At 36.7% G+C, this 19937-nt stretch overlaps 1 protein-coding gene across 1 annotated transcript in view; it reads right to left on the bottom strand.

The window, feature by feature from the left end:
- Positions 1-543: 543 nt before the first annotated feature.
- Positions 544-19937, bottom strand: part of LOC107594190 (inactive rhomboid protein 1-like) — a 22482-nt gene continuing 3088 nt past the window's right edge. Inside the window, 16 exon segments of the mRNA XM_016284156.1 lie at positions 544-1300; positions 2116-2269; positions 2562-2662; positions 2879-2954; positions 4109-4203; positions 4311-4374; positions 4460-4560; positions 4645-4806; positions 5930-6004; positions 6087-6198; positions 6351-6602; positions 6707-6870; positions 7671-7793; positions 8970-9176; positions 9406-9432; positions 9434-9620. Of these exon segments, the coding sequence (XP_016139642.1) occupies positions 881-1300; positions 2116-2269; positions 2562-2662; positions 2879-2954; positions 4109-4203; positions 4311-4374; positions 4460-4560; positions 4645-4806; positions 5930-6004; positions 6087-6198; positions 6351-6602; positions 6707-6870; positions 7671-7793; positions 8970-9176; positions 9406-9432; positions 9434-9620 (2320 nt within the window). The 3' untranslated portion in view covers positions 544-880.

Genomic DNA, 19937 nt, shown 5'->3' with positions numbered 1-19937 from the left:
TTATTGGCTTTATCAAATAAAGGCAGACTTGGTGTGTATAAAAGGCTTCTTTGTAAAACATTTTAAAAATCTTAGCAAATCTCAGTTTTTGTACTTCAGTAAATACCCATCCTGCCTCGGTCTACAGGACTGTAAGGATGTCTCAATTCACTGATCAGAAATGTGGTTAATCTGTTAACAGCTGGAAGACACAAATGTCCCCTTTCTGTTAAATCTCGTCAGTATTTGTAATCAGCCAAGCCAAACAGCGACTTTATGCAGTTTAATTCAGTGGTTCTCAAGAAAGGGACTGGGACCCACTAGGAGGCCTAAGTGACTTAAAATGACTCTAATAAAATATTATTATTATTGTTATTAAAAATTTAAATAATGTTACTTTTGTTTCTGTTTGATCAACAATTTATGAGAGGCATTATGAGGGGGCCTTCAAGTCAAAAAGTTTTTTGTACTGTCCCTATGGTAAATAAACTCAAAATATCCCATTATTTTAAGGAACAAAAAGATGGAAAAAAACAATGAAGGCAGACTCAGTGATTTTGTCACATTGTATTTTGTGTTGTAAGTGATCAGGTAGTTAAAACACTACCAAACATTACCACTGTAGTTGCACTAAACACAGGTTTGCCTCAAAAGTGCTCTGATCTTACAGGATATAGCAGTGGCTGGTACTGAGTGAAAAGGCACGATTGGAATAAGTATTATTTTTCCCTCTTCTCTGAGCCAGAGAAATTAAAAACAATAAAACCTTCTTTAGAAAGTACATTATATAAAAATATTGTACGTTTAAGTCAAAGAGTCTGTAATCAAATCATTCCAGGCCAGCAGAAAGATGAAGTTGGCATCCAACTGCCCTCCATTCTAGCCCTTCTTCTGCAAGGCCTCAGTGGAGGTGAGCATTGAGGTCGTATTTCTCACAGAACTTGTCTGTCAGTGGGATGCAGGTGAGAAGCTCGCACCACTCACACTTGACGGGGTAAATATAAAAGAGTACAACAAAGCTCGAGAAGATGCCCAGGAACAGAGCAAGTGCCACTAGGATCTGCAAACGTTTGCGGCACATGTCCATTTGGCCGAAGCTGATGTAGGGCAGGAAGGCGAAGGAAAGGAAGAAGCCTGAGACAAAGCCACAGATGTGGGCGAAATTATCTATCCAGGGCAGTAGGCCGAAGGCGAAGAGGCACAGCACTATGCATGAGAGCTTGATGAAGGCCCTCCATGGCCGTGCCAAGATCTGCCAGCTCTGGAACAGCTCCACGAACAGACAGGCCAAGATGCCAAATTGAGAACCAGCCGGACCCACCTGGCATTAGGAGAATAGAGGGGCAGTTACTAGCATGTTATATCCACAATGAAACTCAAATAACCTGGGGGATGCAAACTAGATGATTAGCCATTCGAATAGGTCTACTTTCCTACTATATAGTATGTGAAAAACAGTATATTAAATGAGCATTATGTCTGTAAACACTGCATGCAGTAGCTGAAAAATGCCAGGGTGACCTTCTACATCTGCCAAATGTGCATCCAATGGAGACTTTATTATCCCATGAGCTCCAGTGATCATCATAGATCACATGACAATTCCAACATGGTGGATTATATACATACTATGATACTTGAAAACTTGAACATTATTAACAGCCATTGCTTCAGTCCTCAGTGTCACATGATCATTCAGAAACGATTCTAATATGCTGATTTGATGCTCAAGAAACATTTTTTATTAATATCAATGTGGGAAAAAAATGTGCTGCTTAACGTTTATGTGGAAATTGTAATTCATTTTATTTTTCCAGGATTCCTTAATGAATAGAAAATTAGAAAGAACTGTATTTATTTAAAATAGAAATCTTTGATAAATATAGATATACTGCATTTATATAAATATTTGTATTATAATGTAATAAATGTCCTACTTTTGATCAGTTCCTGAATAAAAATATTTCTTTCTTTCTTTCTTAAGTACAGCCCCCAACTTCTGAATGCTAGTGTACATGCTACTGTACATTAAAATCTTTAAGATAACTATGGGATAACATTAAGGGCTAATGCAAAAAAGTAAGAAATGATTTGCAGGTTGGATTTAATTGCTAACACTTGCGGGTCTTCCTGTACCTCTGCTCTGTACGGTAAGAAGATGGCACTGGCGAGGTTGCCTGTAATCCCACTGAGGATATAGATAATGGAGATTCTCAGCCAGCCCGCTAGCTTCTCCAAATCCCTCAGAATGGTCATCTGGAAGCACACAGACACCAGGCAGTGCAGTATCCTGCAGAGACAGGAACAGACTTACTCAACCAATCAAACACGGCTTTACCTTTGTCAAGAAAGTGGAGTCAGGATAAGTAATCTGACACTGCATTTCATTTATTGCGAAATTCACAATAGGCCCCCTGCAACGGATTGTATCCTGCAGAGACAGGAACAGACTTACTCAACCAATCAAACACAGCTTTACCTTTGTCAAGAAAGTGGAGTCAGGATAAGTAATCTGACACTGCATTTCATTTATTGCGAAATTCACAATAGGCCCCCTGCAACGGATCACACTTCCTACTCACCCAGCATGCAGGAAGAGAGAGAGCCAGAGCCGATAGAACTGGTCTGGGATCTCTGGGTTCAGGAAAGGCAAGAGGCCACACACATCATCCATGCAATGAACCTGAGAGCAGATAATCAGTTTTATCCAAAATATCCATTACACAAATTACAATTTATAGCTAAAGATCTGTACAATCTAATTACAGACACTGGCACAGCTGAAGGTCTTTACACCCCCTGCCGGCAATCCATAAAACTGCACTACTGCTCTAGAGTACATAACAAATGAATAGAATGTCGATCTATACTTACATGTCAACAGGTAATGCATACTGACCTGGGAACACAGTGTGGCCTCCTCATGGAAGTACCCCTTCATAAAGTTACAGTACTCTCTTGATGTAATCTCGCACCTGTGCAAATCACAATTCACACTTAAAGGGATAGTTCACTCGTAATTGAAAATTCTGTTATCATTTACTCCCCCTCATGTCATTCCAAACCTTTAAGACTTAATCTTGGAAAAACCACTGATAGTCCAGGTAACCAAAACCTAAAAGGTCCAAAATGATTATAAAAGCATCTATCAATCATCAATATGAATCAAGGAGTTTGATCCAAGTCTTGTGAAGAGACTTATATTGATAGTCCAGGTAACCAAAACCTAAAAGGTCCAAAATGATTATAAAAGCATCGATCAATCATCAATATGAATCCATATGAATCAAGGAGTTTGATCCAAGTCTTGCGAAGAGACTTATATGATGAACAGACTTAATTTTTATTCACATATAAGCACACATACATGGAGCAAATCACATATGGTAAACACGGAAGCTTGTGTGTGCATAACTTCTGACCTTCCATGTTTACCACTGTGTATGTAGGTGTGCTTAAATTGAATCTGTTCCTCATATAAAGTGATTGTATGTCTTCGCAAGACTTTGATTAAACCTTTCAATTTATACGGATCCATTTTACGACACCTTTACAACCATTTTGGATCTAAGATTTGGCTTTTTGGACTTTCAATGGATTGACAGAAACGTCTCAGGTTTAAAAAGATCTTAATTTGTGTTTCGAAGATTATCCAAAGCCCATGATGTGAGGGTGAGTAAATTATGAAAGAATTTCAATTTTTGGGTACAATACACATGCATATGAGATATACTATCAGATTACAAGTGTTGTATGATGAATTTTGATCATGTTTCTCATGATCTTAATACCTAAATATATTATATTGTATATATACACAATATATTATACCTATATTATATTTTGCTCAGGCAGGCAGTGCCATGTAAGGTGCCAAAACATACTGCGTCTTCTTACAAAATTTTCCGTGGCACATGCCATAATCCACTGACACATGACAAGTTTTTGTGACATATGCCACGAGATGTCATGCCACTTAATGTTAATACCACTCCTGCATGACCCATGTTTTTTTTTTGAGTCTCTTAAAATAATTTTATGGATTTGTATTATTTTCCTGTTATCAGTCTTTGTTGTGAATTACTTGGTAATATCTCATGATGTAATGCTGTCCGCAGGTTCTCTTCACCTTCCTTTGGTTCCGATGCAGCAGGGTCTGCCAGTGATGACGCAATCAATGTGTGGCAGGTTAGTGTGGTTCCCTGAGCTGTACCTGGTGCATATCTGACAGAGGAAAAACAGGGTATAGCAGTATTAAAATTAAGTAAGAACATTAAATGTTGTGGTCATGTCGGTCAATGGTCGAGAAACCGTCACTGTAGCAAACTCACCGGCCACTTCGAGAAGTCATCAGGCCACTCATGAGGAGTAACTGAGGCAGGCTCCAGGCAAATCCTAACAGTAAAAATGAGTTAAATAAGATAATTAAATCCACAGGCCATGTGAAGGGGTAAAAAATTGAAGAGGGTTATAAATGTACCTGGGGTCTTGATGGCACACAGAGCCATACTGACGTACTTTCCCCTCTAGATATGGAGCGCTTGGGTGCTGAGGCCACTTTACCCATAATGCCAGTGTACTCTGAGAACATTACAGGGACATTTGTGTAAAAATAGGTTGAGTGTACACATTAATGTCGATATGTGAGGTCAAAGAGGAACTGACCGAGCACTCCTCCTGAGAGGTCTGGACGCAGCCTGACTTGTCATTACGGACGCAGCACGCCGAGTGCCGCTCACTGTTCTTCTTCTCCTGAATGAGCTGGTGCACCTCCTGATCTTGACGCATGCAGGGTGAGAACTTAGCCCCGAGGTGAATCAGCGCCTCCTGCAGGTCAGGAGCAAGAACTGCATATTAGGCAAGCGCATAATGGTAACATGCTAAACTCAATCTATTTTATTTTAGAATTATTTATTTACTATTATAGTATTTATTAATAGCATTTATTTTTTATATTTTTTATTTAAATTTTAGTTAACACATTTTGTGCTTTTGTCTTTTTTATTAGTGTTGTTTTATTTCAGTTTTCAATTTTAGAAGCTTAAACTTAATGTAATATTTATATTTTTATATATTTATAATATTTTACTATTTTTTGAATATTTGGTAACACTTTACTTGAAGGGGTGTGCATAAGACTGACATGACACCTTCATAATCATGACATGACACATGTCATGAATATGAAGGAGGTTTTATGCATGTTTATGACAACTGTCATTAAGTGTCATTCACTCAGTTATGTCATTTTTAATGCAAATATGACATTATTTGACCTAACCCTACCCCTACCCTTACCCCTAACCATAGCCCATAACAAAGACATCTCAAACAATGTCATCTTTGCATTAAAAATTACATAACTGAGCGAATGACACTTAATGACAGTTGTCATAAACATGCATAAAAACCTTCATATTCATGATATGTGTCGTGTCATAATTATGTAGGTGTCATGTCATGATTATGAAGGTGTCATGTCAGTCTTATGCACACCCCTTCAAGTAAAGTGTAACCGAATATTTTTATTTTATATTATTTCAGCTCCATTTAATAGTCTTAGTATTAGTTAACAACAACATTGATCCAAAACTATTCAAAACAGTATTTTATAGCCTAACAATTCTTGTTTAAAATATAACACATGCAGTTATGGCCTCATACACATCTTCCCTTTATGGAAAATGTGTTGTTAAAGTTTATGATGATTGAAAAAAAAAAAAACATGGTTTATTTTATTTGAATATGTAGCACAAAAAAAAATAGTTTGAAAATAAACCATAAGCCATATGCAAATACTTTTGATAAAAGCATTGTCATTTTTAAGTAATATTTAGGTTAATACTTTGAAAATATATATTTTTGGCATTTCATAACAGTATTCTTTAACAACTCCTCCTTTTTTGCTTTTAGTGACCATGTATACAATGAAAGTAATGTCTATATTTACCGAGCTTGGTCCAACCCAGAAATTTTCTTGCTGCATGAATTTGACATTTTCATAAACACCTTTGTTTCGTAAGACCTACAACAGATGACAAACTCTTACACACCATATTAAATAGAAGCACAGTGTGACAAAACCAAATACACATGGTTTTACTTACAGAATCAACTGTTTCATGTTGTGAGAAGCCCACAGGTGCAATTCCATAGATGGAAACCGCCAAGATGGTAATCAGCAAATGAACAAAGGTGATCCAGTAAGTGAAGAAAGGCCTGTGGGATGTACAGACACCTATAATTCAGTATCTCAAACTTGCAATTATTGTAAAAAGCACAATGTGCATCTATCCAGAGACCATCTTTATCATGCATATCTCAATGGTTAACATCAAAAAGACTCCCACCCACAATACTGTTGTTAATACCTGTGGTCATTCATGTCTTCTATTTGTTTCTTCACATAGCTGTCAATACGTTTGCGGTATGTGCGGTTAGTCAGTCGGCCCACCATGCCAAGCCCGTAAGGACGCTTCTCCTTGGCAAATAGTTTCTTAACAGGCACAGTAATGCGCTGTCCACGCCGCTGACCGCCCACACTCACCACTTCCTGCCGTAATTGCACTTTAGGCTGAATCAGAACACCATCCTTTCCCTTACGCCATCCCCTCTCAAGAGGACTGAGAGAGATGGCGAGAAATAGAAATTAGTAAGAGAAGTCCACTTAAAAGCATTCAGAACATTAAAAACTCAAACATGTTTGTCATGTGTGCATGTGACTCACAGCATAAGGTGGCTCCGCTCTAGTTCTGTCCTCTCTAAGACACTGCCCGTCAAGTCGATCTCGTCTCCAGCTCTACTGGCATCAGTTTCTTTAATAGCAGCTTCAGAAGGCGACTCAAACACCTCGTCTGCGTATGTGGACAGCTCTTCATGCGCAAGCCCATCCTAAAAGGACAAAATGGCTACATCAGATACATTTAAGTGTACAACATCAATAATTGGCATCTAATTTCTTAACTTAAGTGTGTCATTTTTTAGACACTCTTCAGCCATTTTCTTTATCTAAGCCAGTGTAGTTATTGTAAACTGAAACAATTAAAAATAGATTTCGGAAAATATAAATAAAGATAACATATAGTAAAATATAAATATTAGCTGAAAACTAAATAATTAAAAATGATAAATAACAAAAAATAAAAATCTAATCTAGGCTGAAGGATTAAAATGACCTAAATAAAATGAAAAGTAAACAGGAATATATAAAAACAAACTAATAAAAATGACAAAAGCACATAGAATTATTATAGTATTATTATAGTTGTATTATATATAAATAAATACCAATACTAATACTAATAATAATAATACTAAAACAACACTGATCCCACTTAAGCAAAAGCTATTAGATGGAGTTAAATGGAAGAAAAATGCTGTGAGTGAAACTGGGACGTCCTGCAATGTGAAATTAGAGGGGAATTGAAGGCAGCTCTTGCTGGAGTTTAAAGTTACAATTTTATATATATTTTTTTAAATAAGAGACCACCCTTTGAACTGAAAAAACTATGAGATTAACAGTTTTGACACTGTGGCTTCCATTTATAGGTAGAAAAATATGAGAAAAAAGTGTTTACGCTTAACAACACTTTAAATTATGATAAATTAGATCATTTGCAATAACTTTTATATATGCCAACCCCTAGGTGGAAGCACTGATGTGGTCTGCGCTGTAAACTGCAGGTTTTCACCTTGGCAAAGAAGGAGGTGTCCAGTTCATCTGGGAAATCCACAGTGTCCTCATCCAGGAAACTGGCTGTGGCGAAACTCCGCCGATGCACTCGCCGAACGGTCCCATCCCGCAGAGAACGTCCCTAAAACCACCGTCATTATACTCTTCAATATCATCCTCATTAACAGCATCATGTCAATAATAGCATCATGTTTACTATTATGCTCAGTGTTCATATAATAAATAGAAATGAACATAACTATGAAATTATAGCTCATGTTATACATCACAAACAATGGGTAAGATCAAATGTTCTTTCCAATGCAGCTGTGCTGTTTCTGTAGCCAAGCAGTAGATTACTTCAACCTGTTCTAGAGGACTAACAGCTGAACATTCCAGTGGAATTATCATAGCCATCTGTTAGCGTTGTTCCCAGCCTATAGCCTGGTCATCTGGGCTCAGGCACTAAATGGAACTGGGCCAAATCCAGGGCCAACAAGTCAAGCCAGAGATCAACTTTTACATAACCGATTATGGGGGGGGGGGGCCTAATATTTGTTTAATGCAATCTTTACAAGGACATCAAAGTGATGGCAGGGTTTATTGGATGCCCGATTCCAAAAGCATTCACGTCACTTTGACATTAGGGACATGCAAGCTCAAAAGAGATTTCCGAATTTTAAGGAATGATTATTAACTCAAATCAAAAGGTGATTTTTTTTTTCTAGCAAATGTCAGAAATTGAGTTTGTCGCTTTATCCTGTTGTTTGTTCCTGTCGGGGAACTTGTGTTCATGTCTGGGGATGATAATAAAACCAAAGCATGATATCTCTGGAAATCCCAGAAATGAAATCTGTTTTTGGAGCAATTCAGTTCTATGCAACTAAAGTAGACCATCTACAATGGTAGATGTCTGTAGTTCTCAACCTTTTTGATTTGAAGGCCACCCAAATTGGGCATTTCCTCAGGTATTTTTGCTTGAATAATAACCATTTTCAAACTTTTTTATAAAAAAAACTGGGAATGTTGATATTTAAAAACAATTCACCATAATTCAAATGAACTGTGATTCCAGAAAATTCAAGATTCTGATTCAGTATGTAGTTCAATAAAACCTTAGTTACAGAGGAGAAAAAAAGAAATATGATCTTAAACATTTGAGTGTTTTTAGTATTTCAATTATGTTTTATTATATGTAATGTAATGTAATTCCCCCTTGGAAGTTTGCTGAGGCCCCCTTGTTGAGAACCACTGTTATAAATCAAACACTATGCTGATGCAACATGCTTTACATTGCTTTCTATCAACCGGCTCTTACCTTTACCAGAGCAGCGGCCGCTCTGAAGCCCATTTTGGCAACAGACTCGCGCTTACGTCTGCAGGGAGGTCGTTTGAAGCTGGAGCGGGAGCTGGTGAAGGAGCACAGGGAAGTGGCGCAGGGGGTGATGGGGGTCTGAGGTATACTCAGACCGTCCACTTCCTCTACGTTACGGAACGCTCGACCCCGAGCCAGCGGGTCTACTATCTGCAGAAACCAACCACAAAAAGCCTAAACAGTGAGTCATGATCACACCGTCTGTATCATAAACCATCAGCTCTTCATAGTGTGCAACAGCTCAGTAAATGCAATCGGGAAATGTTAATGGAAGTCCAATGTTTTATAGAAACAAATCTGTTTCCCTGGTTTCAAATAGATCAGTTTAAGCTATTTCGGATCGTACCATTATAAAAGGATCTGTGTGTGTCCAGCTTACCCTCTGCATGCCATGCTGTGCGGGGGGGGAGGTATAGAGGAGGAGGGGTCTCTGTACTGGTCATGGAGAGATTGTCTTGACTAGGCAAGTCCATTTCGTGTATCACCTGAGGCTTCAGTTTGCCGTAGCGCTGGGTACAGTGCCGCAGGCTCTTCCGCTGCCATTTCTGGGTGGCATCCACATCATTGCTGACCCCAAACCAGTCTGCTGTGCCCCTGCAGTCACATTTAGTGTTTATTACAGTAATATAACAGTTTTATCATACCATGTGTACAAAGTGATAGAATAGAAAAACATGGTCAAATCCAAGAGTCAAAACCATCCTAATGAGATCTCCAAACATTGGTGGTCAACTGCAACCAAGTGAATTCACTCTTTTAGAATGAATGATCTGTAAGCATTCATAAATATCTAACATTGATGGATAAAGCTATTTTTTAATATGATAAAATCCTACAACAATTTTTTTTCTGTATTATGTATTTTTGTTTTGTTTTAAAGTACAATAAAAACATCACTAAGAGACAATAAGTTCACTTTTGATGCAAAACTATTTTTTTCAGAAATTTTTTTAATCAAGTAAAAATTCACTAAATTTATTTATGCTTAAGACAAACTATTTACCAATGGGTTAATGGTTTTCCAAACGGGCAATAATACAATTGATGAAAAGTTAACAATTACATACATTGAATGTAAAATTAAAATAAGTAAATGTGACAGCACAATTAATCAAAATAAAACTGAAATCATGATATAGCTTAGCGCTTTTAACAACTCAAAGGCAGTAATTTCATTAAATTAGGGTCCATAATTATCAAGTATTTATTTTTTTTATTTTACAAGACAAGTGTAATTTACAACAATAATTATAAAAATGAAGATGTAAATGTATTAGAGTTAAACAGTATAATAATAATAACAATAATAAACATTAAACATTTTATCTGTTCACTTGCAGGTCATGTGAGCATTAACCAACATTTAACGAGTTCGTTTGCCCATATAATCTTTAAGGAAATTGTGTGTAAACTTATTTGGCTTGCTGTCCCCTGGAGAGGGGCTCGATGAAGCAGCTTCAACTCGAGCTCTGATATACCCCCCGAGACTTGATATAGGATGATTACGAAGGGCAAGGTACCTAAGATGAAGGTGGAGTTTTGGGGAGGTGGAGGGATGCTGGAACAGCTGCAACTGGAGAGAGGTAAGCAGCTGCTTATATACTCTGGCTGTTGATTGAAAGATTAGATGGGCTCGCTCCTCCCTAACTTACGTTAAGGAACCCACATGAGAATATAATTAAATTATTGAAATATTAACTAAAATGTAAAATTACCCACTGAGAATTTAAAGGGTTCAGCTGACTAAAATGTTTGGAAACCCCTTGGTAAAGATAATACAGTTAATTCAAGATATACTGTAATGATCTCTTAATATCTTCTAAAGTAAACACATCTTATTTTAAGGATGTTTAAATACTTTGCTGGAAAATAAGACAAAAATACAATTGTGCGTACCTCCTCTAAAACACAATTCTGGACAGAGTCTGTAAGTATGTCTTTTTTTTCTGTAAGTGTGAGTAAACGCTGGTAGTGCAGTGAGGACATCAGCAGTGTTTAGAGTAAAGGACACATAGTAATAACAGAGACGGCTGTGCATCATTACAAGGGAGGCCAGTTTCAGGCAGCAGAGGGGGAGTCACAACCTTAATGTCACCCTCTTTTTAGAGGAATGATTTGAGAAAGAACATTTTCAGTCAAATCAACCATGAAAATAACTCGAACTGCTATCCAATGAACAACTGAACAAACACTTTAACTGTAAACACTCAATATGGTGATGAAACAAATCGGTCTCATCCACTACTAAGCATAGCACTACCACTGAAAAGATTAATTTACTTTAGATGTCAAATGAAAAAAGTAATGGCATCTGATAATGATTTGTTTTTGGAAAAAGCTAACAAAATTTTGTGAGAATAATAATAATAATAATAATAATAAATTAATAAAAGGTAAAACTATCAAAACTAAACCTGACAATGATCAAATATACTACATACAGCAACTGACCAATCAAAGTAAAGTTTTCCATAGCGGCGTGTAACCCCAAATACTTTACCAATTAATAAACCAGACCACACCAATTCACAACCCTACTAAAAAAAGTACGAACACTTTCCAAAATTAAGTATATGCATTCACAAAACAAAATACATAAATAAATAATTGATTAAAAAAATCCACAATAAGAAGCTCCTCACTCATAAAGATACCGTGAATCATTAAAACACTCTATTGACCTACCTGTCTAACTCATCCCATGAGGCATGGAAGGTCATGTCTGAGGCAGAGGGGGAACCGAAGCCTTCACACTGAGAGAAATATAGGCTTGCCCTTCCTTTCAGCCCTCTACATCACATAATGTCAGAGAGGCAAACAAGACATTTCCCTGATGCCAGAGTTCAGGCAAAAACCTGCTATAATCCAAGTAACGCTTAATGTGTCTCAGACCATACAGCAGTGATTCATATCACTTTACTCTTACCACCCCCTCAAATAGTGTTTGAGGAGTGTGTGTAAACACGCACTAAAATACCAGCTCATCTGACTAAAAGAGAAGAACAGAGAACAGAGAGAAAGAGAGAGAGGGTAGGAAACGTGCCGAAACATGAGGGAAGTGTGAGAACTGGGACTTAAAGACTCAGTTTGCACAATTCAATTACGAGCACACACATGCTCACACATACAATCACACACCTCAAACAATAACACAATCTCCTCTTTAACAGTCCATTGCAAATTACTCTGTCTTTCAAATACCCTGGTGGAGCAAATCAAACATCATTCACCACCCTTCACAATTTGACATGCAATTCCAAACAAGCTCCGTGCACATCAGTGGTCTTTAACAGTTATTAGTCTGGACAGTGAATCAATTAACTTGTAGATAGTTTTGTCAATGACAGAGAGGTGGAGTCCTGGATTTAAATGGGGAGATGATACAGTTACACCCTGTTATAGAGCATGTGTTGATGGTGATGCCCAGGACCCCTAAAAACGATAAACCCTCTTAATTAAATATAGGAAGCTATATATCTTCATGTATAAGGACTAGGGCTGTCAAAATGGCTGAAAAACTAAATTCGAATTTTGTACTTAAATATGATCAAAATTCGAATTATATTCTAATTTAAAATGCATAATTTCAGTTAGGGTGACGAAAAGCTTTTGGCTTCTCTCCTGAGGCCACAAGAGAGCGCATCATTCAAAGCATAAGATAACATGACTATCTGCGAAAAAAAGTGCATAATGTTTAAAATAATGTTTATAAACCAATTATAATTAAGTTGCTTAAACAACTATAAACAAAACAGCGTCATGTACAGGTGCATCTCAATAAATTAGAATGTCGTGGAAAAGTTAATTTCAGTAATTCAACTCAAATTGTGAAACTCGTGTATTAAATAAATTCAATGCACACAGACTGAAGTAGTTTAAGTCTCTGGTTCTTTTAATTGTGATGATTTTGGCTCACATTTAACAAAAACCCACCAATTCACTATCTCAAAAAATTTGAATAATTCATATAAGACCAATAAAAAAACTAAGTTGACATTGCCAACTACTGGCCTGGCATACATAATACAGCATTTTTGTCATTTTTTTGTGGATCCGTGTGACAACTTTGTTGTCTGTACACAAAATGCTTCAAAATGCAATTAAAACCTTTCCATTTTTAGTGAATTGTTGGCCTTCTGGAAAGTATGTTCATTTACTGTACATGTACTCAATACTTGGTAGGGGCTCCTTTTGCTTTAATTACTGCCTCAATTCGGCGTGGCATGGAGGTGATCAGTTTGTGGCACTGCTGAGGTGGTATGGAAGCCCAGGTTTCTTTGACAGTGGCCTTCAGCTCATCTGCATTTTTTGGTCTCTTGTTTCTCATTTTCCTCTTGACAATACCCCATAGATTCTCTATGGGGTTCAGGTCTGGTGAGTTTGCTGGCCAGTCAAGCACACCAACACCATGGTCATTTAACCAACTTTTGGTGCTTTTGGCAGTGTGGGCAGGTGCCAAATCCTGCTGGAAAATGAAATCAGCATCTTCAAAAAGCTGGTCAGCAGAAGGAAGCATGAAGTGCTCGAAGAAAATTTCTTGGTAAACGGGTGCAGAGACGTTGGTTTTCAAAAAACACAATGGACCAACACCAGCAGATGACATTGCACCCCAAATCATCACAGACTGTGGAAACTTAACACTGGACCTCAAGCAACTTGGGCTATGAGCCTGACAACTGTAGCCAAATTCCTTGACACGTCTGTGTGTGGTGGCTCTTGATGCCTTGACCCCAGCCTCAGTCCATTCCTTGTGAAGTTCACTCAAATTCTTGAATCGATTTTGCTTGACAATCCTCATAAGGCTGCGGTTCTCTCGGTTGGTTGTGCATCTTTTTCTTCCACACTTTTTCCTTCCACTCAACTTTCTGTTAACATGCTTGGATACAGCACTCTGTGAACAGCCAGTTTCTTTGGCAGTGAATGTTTGTGGCTTACTCTCCTTGTGAAGGGTGTCAATGATTGTCTGGACAACTGTCAGATCAGCAGTCTTCCCCATGATTGTGTAGCCTAGTGAACCAAACTGAGAGACCATTTTGAAGGCTCAGGAAACCTTTGCAGCTGTTTTGAGTTGATTAGCTGATTGGCATGTCACCATATTCTAATTTGTTGAGATAGTGAATTGGTGTGTTTTTGTGAAATGTGAGCCAAAATCATCACAACTAAAAGAACCAAAGACTTAAACTACTTCAGTCTGTGTGCATTGAATTTATTTAATACACAAGTTTCACAATTTGAGTTGAATTACTGAAATAAATGAACTTTTCCACGACATTCTAATTTATTGAGATGCACCTGTATGTATGCATAGTTTACAAAGTGCGGAAAGCCAATCACACAGAGTACATTTTTCATTTAAAAACGTGAGACGCAGTGGGATGGGGAAAACCTCGCCATTAAGTCTCGATATATGTTTTTTTCAAAGTTAAAATTGCATTAATTTTACATGGCTTTCTAAACATGCGGCTCTTTTGTGCTAGACGCGAGTGCAACAAGTAATAGATGTCCATCTAGAAAATGCGTAAAATATGCGTTCTGTGTGAACGGCTTGGTTTCGGTTTTGATGTAAACAAGATCTTCTCCGCAATGATTTTCTCTTTTTCCGCTATATTTTTAATGAACAACGCAGCAGCACCGCATCTAGTGGCTTCAACTGGACAGGCTAACAAAAACATTATAATGCAGCAACACTTACATCGTCATCGCATCTCGTGCGCCGCTGATAAGGATGCCTCTTTAAAGCACACCTAAAATTCGAATGCAACGTTTTTGTATTCGAATGTGGATTTTTATTTTAAATTCGACGAATATTCGAAATTCGATTTTTTTGACGGCCCTAATAAGGACCCACTGTGTTAAATAAAATGAAGCATAATATTATAAAGCTAAGATGTTTTCTAAATTACATAACTTTTTCTGCAATGTTTTTAAAGAATTTATCAAATAAATAATATATTGTCTTTCTATTATATATACTGCCATTCTAGAGTTTGGGGTTAGTACGATTTTTATTTTATTTATTTATTGAAATAAATTAATACTTTAAAAGTATGTCTGACAGTAAATACATTTATAATGTTACAAAATACTTATATTCCAAATCAATGTTGTTCAAAATTTTTATTAAATTTCATTTCATTTCATTTCTTACTTGTAGAAACTATGGCTGTCTAGTGTCAATGCAATAAAATAAACATTATTATCATTATTTTTTAATATAGACCAGACACAACCCCTACACTCCAGATACCCCACACTGCTACACTGGGAATAAATACTAGTGGCATCAAACCTGTGCAGAAAAAAAGTTTACATTAATAAAGCAAAAAGCATGAGTCACAACCAGGGGCAGAGTTGAAAATAGCCAAAAGAGGCCAACATAGCAGTTTTTTCAGCATTGTGAATAACACTTTCTGCCGTGACATGTTCTTCTCCCACAGCTCAGATATTCCTTTGATGGTTTGACACATGGTGGACTCAAGAGCCAATATGCTATCAGCTGATTATCTTAAAACACAGCCAAACACATAGGCACAGATGTGAAGGCCTTGATGCACTCCTGTTTTTGTGCCGAGGAAGAAAGGAGCTCTTTTTCAAGTTTGTGTAGGAGTCTGTGTTTGTTCTGACATTCTTTCTGAGCCAAATGAAGTATTATGGATGATCAGGGAGCAGCAAATAGCTGTCAGTGGGACTATGTTATTTTGAATAATTCATCTTAAACTAAGCGTGGACAAATCAGATAAAGAAGTCTTTGAATGTTTCCATATATTGATGAAAACCACAACTTTTTTTTTTTTTTTTTTTTTAAATAAAAGAGTTTGTTAAAAGACAACAACAATTAATGCCTTCAAAGTACATCCAAAATGATAATTAATTTAAACTATGTGAAAAAAAATGGTTACCTAATTATATCAGGATATTTACACCTGTGTTGTTACCTAAAACTAAATAATAAATTAAGTAAATTAATAAATTAAAATGATGTAGTACTGAAAGTGAAATAAATTCAATTAAAAATATATTTAAAAACAAAACAATAAAACTAATTCAAAATATTAATAAATACTGTAATATTACATAACTAATTTTAAAACATCACAAATAACACAGACTTACAAAACATATTTACATATAGACATCAGAAAAAAACATCCTGTTTATTTCTCAGAGAAGGGTCAGAGAAAAAATGGAAAATGGTTGTGTAAACTTTACTACAAATGTTTAAAAAACAAACTAATACAATTAATTCAAAATATTAAGTACTATAAGTGTATATAAATAACACTAAAAACCCAAGTAACACATATTTATGCATCCTGTGTAAGGGTCAAAGAAAGGATGGGAAATGGTCATGTAAATGTAATTAAGAGTATTTGGTGCCATTCTATCCTTACAAGAAAACTTAATGGAATAACATTTAAATTGGTGTGGCTGTTTATATAAAATATGGGTGAACCAGTTTTACAAATGTTTAAGCCAGAAGTTGTGTGAAATTAAAATGGAAAACATTCTCTCTACAGAATAAAGTGTTTAATCTGACTGCATACTGTATGAATTTTGACTTCAGTGGGTCTATATTGGTTCCACGGTACCTGAGGAAGATTTGGGGCAGTGACTGCCGTCTGGGGGGTTCCAGACGTGAGAAACACTGGCCTTTAACCAGGACTGTGCTCATCTGCTCAAAGCGTACCCTCTTCCCTGTGGGACTGGTGGGGAATGAGGTGAGGAGGATGAGGAAAGGCAGATGAGAAAACAGGGGAAAAGAAGAGAAAGGATAGAAAAGCAACCAGTTTAGTTACAGAAGAAAACAGAGATGGAAAAAAAAAGTTGTATTTAAGAAGTTGACAGGATCATATTAATTGCAGAAGAAAAGCAGTAGAAAGGAGCTTAACAAAGAGGACAGACTCTATATATTACTGGTTTTGTAAAATATGAGCACAAGAACAGATGCTGAAAAAGAGATGCACACATGCAGTCAAAACAAACATAAATACATTAGCGTGATTTACTGCGGTGTCTCCTCACAGTGGAGGACTTCAGCCATATCAGGAAGATAAAACATCCAAAGCCATTAAGATAAACAGTGCTTGGCCAGGAGTCTAGAGAGCAGTCAAGATATTTAAAAAGAATAAGCACGGAAGACAGATACAAAATACATTCTTGTCTTTATTTTTTATTAAGTACATATACTGTCGTCAATAATGCATTAGCCTTTTAGCTCAGTCACAGCATAAAAGTGTGTTATTATATCAGAGACTGCTGGAAAATTCAGCCCCAGTGTTTCAGAACATGGCAGCTAGTTTTTCACTGGTCTAATACAGTAATTAATCTTAATAGACCATCCAACACCAGTCATACCAGATTCAGGTGGTCAAACTGCTGGCTGAGCAGCCATAAATCTAGCGTAGCGTTAGTTCTGGCAGGTCACGTTAGTCAAGCTCGCATCAGCTGACTCTCAGCTGATCCCCATCAACCTGTGGGAATACGACACCTATCTAAGCATTCATATATAAGGTCCCTCAGTATTATCAGCAGTTTTCGCATTGCTCAATAGCTAATTACCCTCCTCCATCCCCATCTCCTCCTCTGTCAGTCAGGATTCAGCCTTCTGATTATCCTTTGAATCAGACTAATTCTAAAATGTGTACATAACATTATTGAACTTTAATGATATCTGCAATACATTTATGTTGGTTCTGTTCTGTTTACCCTGGGGGGTTATTGCTGCTCTCCATGCTCTCATCCATGCTAGGCTGCATGGATGCGCAGGGAGTTCTTGCCCAGAACAGAACCATACCGCCAATCCAAATTGTATGCTAATTGTCAATCATCTTTGCCGATAGTGGTCCTGACAGAAACACAGCTACAAGCTCAAGATGGATTTTCCAGGAGGCCAAAAAATGAATTATTAAAGACAGCATTTGTACTAAATAAAGAATAAACTTCAGAATAAGTTGTTTGTGTATCGGTTTCACAAATATCTTTCCCCCATGGAATTGAAATGGGTCAACGGTGGCTGAAAATATTTTACTCCTGATCTCCTCTTCAAACAGCAAAAGCAGAGGAATATATACAGTAGTGAGTCTATCACCCTGGCATCAAAACAAGGCTTTTACAAACAAGGTTTGATTTTCAACCAAATTAAATGTGACACTGAAATAAACAAGGCCGTGAACACTATGCAGTCAGTTTTACTACTGCGTCACCTAGCATTATGCTAATGTAAATCTTTGGGATTATATGTGGGCTTGCATGGGTGTATCTGTTTGTTTGCTAATGAGACAAGATAACTATTTACATCCCTGCAGGCAAATTAGCTTGCGAACATAGCAGACCCTGAAATGACCCAACACGATACAGTATTACACAAAACAAAACTATGCAAAACAGTACATATACAAAACTAAAGAATATAAGTACACTTAATAAGCAATTTTCAATGTTAAAATACCTCTCTACTGCCAAGACACTGAACTTTAAGTAAGCCAGAAAAACATAAATGCTATGACTTTGCAGTGCTATCAAAACACTGTCTCAAATGATACGAGTTTAGGGTTTCAAAGTGCACGTATTTGAAAACTACAAAAATGCAAATTTGTGAAAACGATGACATCATGCACATGTGTATTGCGCGTTCAGTCTATAGATATGTGCACAGACACGTAGTGTTTTTTTTATTTATTTTTTTACAAATTGACATTGCCAACTACTGGCCTGGCATACATAATACAGCATTTTTTGTCATTTTTTGTGGATCCGTGTGACAACTTTGTTGTCTGTACACAAAATGCTTCAAAATGCAATGGAAAAACCTTTCCCACCTCAGCAGTGCCACAAACTGATCACCTCCATGCCACGCTGAATTGAGGCAGTAATTAAAGCAAAAGGAGCCCCTACCAAGTATTGAGTACATGTACAGTAAATGAACATACTTTCCAGAAGGCCAACAATTCACTAAAAATGTTTTTTTATTGGTCTTATGAAGTATTCTAATTTGTTGAGATAGTGAATTGGTGGGTTTTTGTTAAATGTGAGCCAAAATCATCACAATTAAAAGAACCAAAGACTTAAACTACTTCAGTCTGTGTGCACTGAATTTATTTAATACACGAGTTTCACAATTTGAGTTGAATTACTGAAATAAATGAACTTTTCCACGACATTCTAATTTATTGAGATGCACCTGTATATGTATAATAAATGTTTGTAAAATGGCACAGTTGTTTAAATATCTGAAAGCAGGGCCGTTTCTAGCCAATTTGACGCCCTAGGTGAAATCCCTATTCCCTATTCAATTTTTTTGTTGTTGTTTGACACATTGATTTAAAGTGCCAGTTATTGCATTATTATTTCAGTCAAACCTATAAAACCCCTTTGTTACCCAAAACTACATTTAAAAGCTTTATTAATGCTTTATTAAAATGAATTTATTTATTTATGGCATAAAAGTAACCAATGCAGCTACTTAATCATTTGCTACTCGTTAACACGTTAACTTCCCCTTTAAATAACGTGACGCTCTGCCCTCTATGACGCTGCTCCCATTAAGCGCTGTTGGAAGTGAATGAATTGATTCAGCATTTCGACACCTCCGTAAGAATGCATTTAACTCGACAAAGTGGTCTAATAAAGGATGTATTGATCATGTGAATTAGCAAATTTTACTATACAAATATTTTTTAATTGGATGTTAAAGTTTATATGGGAATATTACATGACACGCTGATCCTTTAACAATGCATTGGCGCAATAAACGCACACCTTTTGGACAAATCTGCCACAAATATTTGGACAAATGTGCCACAAAAGTGCCACAAATACTGCCTAAACAAAATACTAATTTTGTGCACTTTATTTACTGTACCAATATTTTAAATTGGCCTTTGAACTTAGCTTTATTGCATGGCAAAAAAA

Source organism: Sinocyclocheilus grahami, unplaced genomic scaffold (genome assembly GCF_001515645.1).
Source record: "Sinocyclocheilus grahami isolate Dianchi unplaced genomic scaffold, SAMN03320097.WGS_v1.1 scaffold180.1, whole genome shotgun sequence".
NCBI classification, from domain to species: Eukaryota; Metazoa; Chordata; class Actinopteri; order Cypriniformes; family Cyprinidae; genus Sinocyclocheilus; species Sinocyclocheilus grahami.
Note: the sequence above shows the minus strand (reverse complement) of the source record. Positions and strands in the feature narration are given on the sequence as shown.